The sequence below is a fragment of the Cynocephalus volans genome, chromosome 7 (genome assembly GCF_027409185.1).
Source record: "Cynocephalus volans isolate mCynVol1 chromosome 7, mCynVol1.pri, whole genome shotgun sequence".
Taxonomy (NCBI): Eukaryota; Metazoa; Chordata; class Mammalia; order Dermoptera; family Cynocephalidae; genus Cynocephalus; species Cynocephalus volans.
In genome coordinates this window covers 23,369,445-23,378,063 of record NC_084466.1, presented here as the reverse complement: position 1 = coordinate 23,378,063, position 8,619 = coordinate 23,369,445, and the positions used below count along the sequence as shown (strand labels likewise).

The following is an 8,619-nucleotide window of genomic DNA, read 5'->3' as shown; positions in this document are numbered from 1 at the left end:
GAGACAATCATGCATATACTTTTATTTTCCAGCATAAGATAGCTTTATCTATGGGTGTGGATTTATTTTATTTTTAAAATGATGTCATTATGTACTTATTTTCATTTGTTAAATAGCTTAACCTAAACCAGATAACATAATTTACTATGTTATAGGAATTTCTAACTCCAGGAAAGCAAAAATTCCCCAAATAAGTGTTTCTTAAAAACTTGGGGAAATTTTAATTGCTCATGATTCCCACCAACATCATGGAACAGAATTTCACATTTACAATGACCTATTGCCAAAGCTGGCTGAACATTTGTATCATCATGAAGATATTTAAGAAAATACATTCTTATACTGGTATCAATTGAATATCAAAAAAGAATCCACATATAAAAAAACAAACACACACAAAAAAACAGTCTCTTCTGATTAGACCTAGGAGTGTGTGTGGGTTTTTTTTTTTTTTAAAGTCCTTCAGATGATTCTGATTATCAGCCAAGCCTAGGAATTATCAGACTCCATCCATCAAACTTTTATGTTATATACAGTATTATAGTACAGAGTATAATTTTAAGCCTCTATGTCACGAAAAACTTTATAACATTCAAATCAAAAAGCGTGTCTGCAGAGTTTTCCCCTTTACTTTAGTTACAAAATGGCATTAACAAACATAAGACTTCTTGCAAACTTTATCTAGAGAAGCAGCACCATGGCCCAATAAAAAACACATCCTAACCTTTCTCAATAGGATTGAACAGATAGACAAAAAAACAAAAACAAAACAAACAAACAAAAAAACCCAAAAGCCTGAATATTTATGAAATTGACAAATTTGGATAACTTTAAAATGGCAATAGTTTAAAATATTGATAATTTTTCTATTCATTAATTAGAGAAGGACTGTAGATAATATATAAAATGTTCAAAATTAATTTGCTTTACTCTTGAGTATTTCTCCTATGATTATGAGTTAGAAGACACTATTTACAATAATATTATTTGGGATACTAGATGTAAAAAGTATTATTCTAAGGTAAGGTTATTATGCACCTACTATTTTTCAGTTACCGAGATGTTATATACAATATTATATGCAATAAGTCATACTTAGATGGTCCAAATGGCACCTACTGTTGCAGGTCATGTTTTCTCAGGAAAAGACCTCTGAGACAGACTATTGCAGGAATTTTATTACAGAGTAGTTTCAAGAACATCGCTGTGAAGGAATGAGGGAATTAGTGATTTGTTTTATTTAATTTCTTTCTCTCTAGAATAGATAATAGTAAAATAAATAGATTCAGCCTGTAAATCTATAGGTATAATGAGCATAATTCTATCTGAAGTAAGAAGGTCAGAGTCAGTATTTTTCTGTTCTCTGATTTCTTTGTCAGGTATTTAATTATATATTTTAATTTATTTTCTTATATTTAAAAACTGGCTCCCTAGAAAGTACTATTATGTAATTTTATTTAAAAAATAGACTGCAAATTAAAATGAGTACACGTATAAATAAATTAGTAGCATAAATGTGCAAACTCATTACACATTTTGCATAAAAGAGATCTTTATATTATTTGAGATGTAAGATATTTTGTTTATTTACCTAAAGAAAATATCACATTGATTAAGCACATTCAAATGTTTGCATTTCCCCAGAATATATACATTTTTGTACAAGAGACATCATTAAAGATTTCAAAAAAAAAATAAAATATTTTTGTGTTATCAAAATATTTTATTTAAATAAAATATTCAATTATTTTATAAAAATAAGAAAATTGTAAAAATTCCAAGAAAAACAAGGCATTGTAGAAAGAACAATATATTATTATTTGAGATCATACACACTAAGTCAAAATCAATCATTAGTGCAATGTAGCTACGCATTGGATACTAAGAAATTGTAAAAATTAAATAATGAGGAATTTGTATTTACATTTCTCTGAGCTAATGATCATGTAGGTTCAGATACAAGATATGCTATAGTCAGGGAATCTTAATTCAGTATTTGAAGTCATTGACATATAAATATTTTTTAACTTACTAAATATAGCCTACTCCTAAGATATTTATCCTCTAAGAAAATGTCGTACTTGGGTCAGAACGGAGGTACCATTCTGGCTTAGTGGTGTTAGGCAACACTGCCCCCTAGAGGCTTTCTGAATATTCCCAGTAGAGAAAGGTTCCTATATGTCACGAAAGGCTCAGAGAATTTCTTCTCTCTTAAGCAATGTTAAGGAACGTGTCCAATGGATATGTAGCTGCTTCACTTCAAATGATGTATAGGGGATTTAAGAACCTTATGGAAAAAGAACTAGAAGTTTATTAACAATCAGACTGCAGATGTGTGCCAACAATCTTGTGGTTCCAAAGAACAGTTCTGGTGAAAGTTGGGCCAGGTTTGAGTGTCAGAGGAAGAAGCAAGTAGTGTCTGCACTGTGTGAGACTGGCATTGGAAATCACTCAACCCACCACTCCTTGTAATGACTGTGCATTCTGTAAAGAAGAAGGCTGCTCTGTAAAGGAAAGAGCTGCCTTCCTAAGAGTTCACACCTTTGATGCTACAACCCTATCTGAAAGAGCAGGTTGCTAGAATGTGAAAGTTGATTTATCAGGAGATCAAGAGTGGGAAGCATCAGGCCAGTGGTAGAAAAGAGTTGACATACAGGAAGGGACAGGTGGCTAAAATGGCAAAGGTGAGTAGTGGGGAAGGCTTGCAAAATTGCAGGCAATGACTTTGTTATTTCTGAGACAATTTACACACAAATATAAAAGAGAAATTATTTTAACTAGGACTCACAGATAGATGGTGATTTCCCAGCAATCAAATTTTCAACTATTTGATTTGATTGGTCCAGGAAGAGGGGCAGAACAAGATGACCAACTAGAAGGATCCACGGCTTGTCTCTCCTACAAAGACTGGTCCTGGAGCACATAAATTTTTTGACACCCAAATAGAAAGCGCTCAAAATGCTGATATTCAGGACTATACAAAATGTAACAGGAAAAGTCTGTAGCTGCTAGTCAATGGAGAAAAGAAAAACGTTACCTATCCCTTCAGAAGTATTACCAGAATTATTTATTATATCATCCACCAGAACCATATTTAACAGTGGGAAATGTCTACGTTCTTAAACATTATGTTAACATATATACCTCCCAAGTGTCTTCTACCTGTGAGGCTTCAAAACACAAGCAGACAAATTATTTGTCCTTATGTCACAGAAGAAATAATAAACAAAACAAATATATTTAATGTCCCGCGCTACCGTCTCGCCAGCAAGAACGACGCGGCACACAAAGGATCCTTCTGCAGATCAGCTTTAATGCATCTTGAGAGGGAGAGCATAAGCTTGCCAAAAATGGAGACCCCGAGCGAGGGAACCCGCGCCCTTTATATAGAGACTGCTCCTCGCCTAGGACGTGCTCCTACCTTATTGGTGGCTGCCTAATCGGCCCAGGCGTGTTACCGAGCAGCCCTGCCCTCCACCGGAAATCAGTGCCATCTTGTAATGGCGATTTCAGGCAGCTCCTCACATCTCCCCCTTTTTTATCATTTAAAGCGGCTGGTACAAGCTCGGCGGTCGCGGACAAATTAGCCAGCGTTCCTGTCCTAGGTCGTCCCTCCACAGACTTTGACCTTACCCGTCATAGGTTGACCCTATCGCCACCGGGCACCATGTCTTAGGTTGGTTCAAGTCTGGGGGAAGTTGCCCGTCTCTGGACACACTGGAGCCTGTTGTTACACATAGACCTGTTTGAGCAAGGGCGAACTCCTCTGAACAAGCTTCAGGGAGGCCAGCCAACAGGAAGGGGGAAGGGGAGTCAGAGCAGGCTAATCCTTAAGCATGGACAGCCAAACGTCAGGGTTGGCCCCCTGTTCCAGGGCTAGAAATGCCTGGGCGATGACTACCCTGTCTCTCTGGGTCTGGGCTTTTAATCTGCAGACCAACCATAGTAGGAGCACAGTTCCCCCACATAAGAACATGCCAACCCCAATCACTCTTGCCCACTCCTTGAAGTGGGACACGGCCGTTTTAATCCATGAGGACAGTCCGGCTGCGAAGGAGACATCCACTCTTGTTGAATTCACGGACACAATGGCCATGCGCAGCTGGTTTATCAGGTTGTCAAATTCTCTCGTCCAACCCGCTATCTCCGTGTCTTCAGGTAGATAAGGTAGATCCAAAGTCTTATTAGAACTGAAAAACCGAGGAAACAACCTAGTATCATGATGAACTGGCATCGGGAGGGGGAAGGTCGACAGTATCCCCCAGCGCGGCTCGCCCAAGGCCGTTGGGGTCTTGATCATCACCATCAGAATAGGGAGGAACAGCCAGATCTTCCAGCTCAGATGGGGTCTTGGCGCCATCCTTCCGTTCTGGGACCGTCCTGGTAAGCCTCTCAGGGACCCAGAAAGGGTTATCTTCATTCTGTGGGAAAACACACACAGCTCCCCTGGATCTTATAAGAATAGGATCCGGTCCTTTCCATTCGTTAGACAACACATCTTTCCATTTTACCATTTCTTTTGGCCTGTCTGGCTCTGAGCAATGACGCTCGGCCGCTGTTTGTCCATGCTCATCTAAATTCAGGTAATTTAAAGTAAATAATGCCAGGGAAATCACTGTCCTTGGTACTGGAGGAAGTTCCTTCATAATTCCCCCTTTTTGTTTTTGTAAGTATGATTTTAATGTGCGATGGGCACGTTCTATGATACCTTGTCCTTGGGGGTTATAGGGTAGGCCAGTCAAATGGGTTACTTCCATATAATGGCAGAACTGTCTGAATTTTTGGGAAGTGTAGGCAGGTCCATTATCTGTTTTAAGGACCCTGGGCTTACCCCAGGCACTCCAGGCCTCGAGACAATGTTGGATTACATGGGAAGCCTTCTCTCCCGATAGGGGAGAAGCATGTAAAATACCAGAACAAGTGTCAATGGACACATGTAAATACTGGAGTTTTCCGAAAGAGGCAACATGGGTAACATCCATTTGCCAAACCTGCAGCGGTCTTACGCCTCTTGGGTTGACCCCCACATGAGATATAGGCAAAAATTGGCAACAGTTTTGACATTGGGTCACTATTTCTCTAGCTTCTTTTCTAGTTAAGGAAAACTGACGGCGCAAGGTTTCGGCCGTTACATGAAACCGTTCATGGAAGCTTTTAGCAGCTTCCAGATTGGAAGACATGGCAACAGCAATCAGCTTTGTAGCTTTGTCGGCCAGGTCATTTCCTAGTGCCATAGGGCCAGGGAGACCTGAATGTGCCCGTATATGAGTTATATAAAATGGGTGTCGCCGAGCTAACAAGCAATTTTGAATTTGTTGAAAGACGCAAGCCACCCTACTGGATGGCTTGATGATACCAGCAAGCTCAAGATGATTAACTGCATTTACTACATAATTAGAATCAGAGACAACATTTACAGGGCCAGAAAAGGTCTGTAAAACCTCTAGGACTACCAAACATTCAACAACCTGGGGGGAGGTTTCAATATACCTTTTGGAGACAACCTGACCGTCAATCACATAGGCTCCAATCCCCGTCTTGGAGCCATCAGTATAGACTACCAAGCCATCTATTAAGGGCACAGAGGATGTTACCCGGGGAAAAACCACCGCTTGGGACAAGGCAAAATGCAAAAGAGGGTGTTGGGGATAATGATTGTCTATCTGCCCTGGAAACGAGGCGACCAATATGGCCCATTCATCGGAGGCAGCCGTCAGGGCTTGAACCTGAGGCAAAGTATAGGGAACTATCATCTTTTCTGGATATTTGCCAAAGTGAGCGAGAGAGGCCTTAAGTCCACGTAAGGCAAGCCGTGCCAGAGCATCGGGATACCAATCAATGATTTTTGCTGGTGAAGCATTGGGATGGATCCACAAAAGGGGGCCGTTTTGCCAAAGCACAGCAGTAGGCAGTCCCTTCGTTTTACAAAGGCACAAGGAAAAGGGCAATGTATTAACAAGACGTGTCAATTGAGCTCCCTGTATGGCCTGTTCTACCAACCGCAAGGCCTGTTCTGCTGGTGGAGTGAGGGACCTGGGAGAAGTCAGATGGCTATCACCCTCAAGAATGTCAAACAGCGGCTTCAGGGCCGCAGAGGGGATTTTTAGAAAGGGTCTGAGCCAGTTGATGTCTCCCAACAATTTTTGAAAATCATTTAGAGTTTGTAAGTGGTCCCTTCTTATCTCCACCTTTTGTGGGACGATCTTATCAGGGAAGATAATAGACCCCAAAAAATGTCCAGTATTTGCAATGTGAACTTTATCAGCAGCAATTTGTAGGCCCCAGTGTAACAAGATGGACTGTAAGCAAGGATATGCCTTTTGTAAAACTGTCAAATCTTTGTGGCATAACAGGACATCATCCATATAGTGAATCAGGATTAGGGAAGGAAACTGGCGCCTCAAAGGCCTCAAAGCTTCTTGAACATATAGTTGACACATGGTAGGGCTATTTGTCATGCCTTGAGGCAAAACCTTCCATTGGAACCTTTTATCAGGTTCCATATGATTAAGTGAAGGGAGAGTAAACGCAAAGCAGGGCTTATCTAGGGGACATAAGGGGATGGAAAAAAAGCAATCCTTAATATCTATAATAACTAAAGGCCAACCTTTAGGTAAGGCGGAGAGAAGCGGAAGACCCCTTTGTACGGGGCCAAAAGAGTTCATCTGTTTATTAATGGCTCTCAGGTCGTGGAGCAATCTCCATTTTCCCGACCTTTTTTTGATTACAAATATCGGGGTATTCCAGGGAGAGGTGGACGGTTCAAGATGTCCAAGCCTTAGCTGCTCCTGTACTATCTGTGTTGCTGCCCTCAATTTCTCGGAGGACAATGGCCATTGAGGAACCCACACCGGATCCTCCGTTTTCCACGGAATGGGTCGTGCTGCCTCAATGGCGCCTAGGAAAAACCCAGACCCTGTCTACCTGGGTTGCCTTCAGGGAGAATGGGTTCAACCCGGCCCTGTTCCCTGGCTCCTAAACCCCTTCCCTGTTTATGACCCATCTTGGCCATTATCTCCTTAGCTTGAGAGGAGTATTCATTAGACAACTTAACTCCCATCTTTTGTAAAATATCACGCCCCCAGAGGTTAACGGGGAGCGGAAGCACGTAGGGAGTAAAATGTCCCTCTTGTCCCTCTGTCGTTTTCCAGGACAAGGTAGCGGAACTAGTAGTAGGACTGGCCTGATAACCGAGGCCTTGTAGAGAATGTGAGGACTTAATGACAGGCCAAGACTTTGGCCACCAATGGGTGGAAATAATACTCTTATCTGCACCAGTATCCATAATGCCTTCAAACAATTTTCCCTCAACCCACAACTTTAGCTTAGGTCTCTCATTTAGGGAGACCATCAGGTAGGCGGAATCCATGCCCGAGGAGCCCATTTTTTCTCGTCCAGGCTCTGAAGGTTTGGCAACCTCTGGAAGGAGCAATAACTGAGCTATCCTGTCTCCTTTGGTGATAGAAAAGACTCCTCCTGGGCATGAGCACAGGACTTGGATCTCGGGGCTATGTTGACAGTCAACTACCCCAGGGTAGACAATAAGACCGTTTAAAGTTAACGATCCTCTGCCAATTATAAGGCCCACGGTTCCAGGCAGTAGGGGTCGAATAGGCTGCACAGGAACCGGCTGGACGCCCATTTGTGGCATTAATAAGAAGTCGGAGGAGGCGTGCAGGTCCAATCCTGTGTGTCTTCCGACAGGCTCTCCTCCCTTTCTCCTCGACTCTGGTTGGCCTTGTCCCCATACTTGTGGGGGCCCTGGGAACGGGGGCCCATCTTCACGTTTTTTTGAACCACTTGGTGTTGTTCTGTGAGCGGCGGAAGGAGTCGCCCTTTGATATCTCTAATGGAACGGCAGAGAGCAGCCTTATGATATCCCTTGGAACAGCGGGAACAGAGGGAGTCTGTACTCTGGGGGCCCTTATCCCTGTCCGGGGCTTGGCAGTCCTTTTTTAAATGTCCCGGTTGACCGCATTTAAAACAAACTCTCTGGTTCCGCCCCTGTCTTGGCTGTCCCTGTCTAGGCAGTCTCTGCGACTGGAGGATGGCAGCTGCCAGCCCTGCATTGGTCAGGGGTCCCCCGAGTTCTCGACAAACTCTGAGCCAATCCTGTAAACCTTTACCCTTTCTGGGCGCTATAGCCGTGCGGCATTCCTGGGTAGCCTGTTCAAAAATCAGTTGCTCAACAAGAGGCGCAGCCTGATCAGGGTCCCCAAAGATGCGCCCCGCTGCTTCTGTCATTCGAGCCACAAAATCTGAGAATGGTTCCTGAGGTCCCTGAATGATCTTAGTAAGTTGTCCAGAAGCTTCCCCTTTTTTGGGGAGTGCCTTCCAAGCCTTAATGGCAGTGTTAGAAACTTGAACATAAGCACCCCATGGGAAAGCCGTCTGATCAGCGGCAAACGGGCCCTGACCTGTTAACATATCAAAGGTCCAGTCTCGCTGCTCAGGAGTTAGTGCAGCAGCATTTGCCCTAGCCTGAGCCTGTGCAGCCTCATGCCATAGTGCCTTCCATTCCATGTATTGACCCATGGTAGGGAGCGCTGCCTTAGCCAACATTTGCCAGTCAGCGGGTGTCATAGCCACACCAGCAAACCTTTCTAGCATTACTAGAGT

General features: G+C 42.9%; 1 protein-coding gene across 1 annotated transcript; it reads right to left on the bottom strand.

Moving 5' to 3' along the window:
- Positions 1–6,609: 6,609 nt before the first annotated feature.
- LOC134381912 (endogenous retrovirus group K member 7 Pro protein-like) lies at positions 6,610–7,651 on the bottom strand. The gene has a single exon (XM_063101782.1). It carries the CDS (start codon positions 7,649–7,651, stop codon positions 6,899–6,901), a length of 753 nt encoding a protein of 250 aa, XP_062957852.1. The 3' UTR covers positions 6,610–6,898.
- Between the last annotated feature and the right edge of the window lie 968 nt (positions 7,652–8,619).

Bases quoted from the DNA above. Each gene is read 5' to 3' on its own strand.
- LOC134381912 (XM_063101782.1), bottom strand. From the start codon at position 7,651: ATGCCACAAATGGGCGTCCAGCCGGTTCCTGTGCAGCCTATTCGACCC.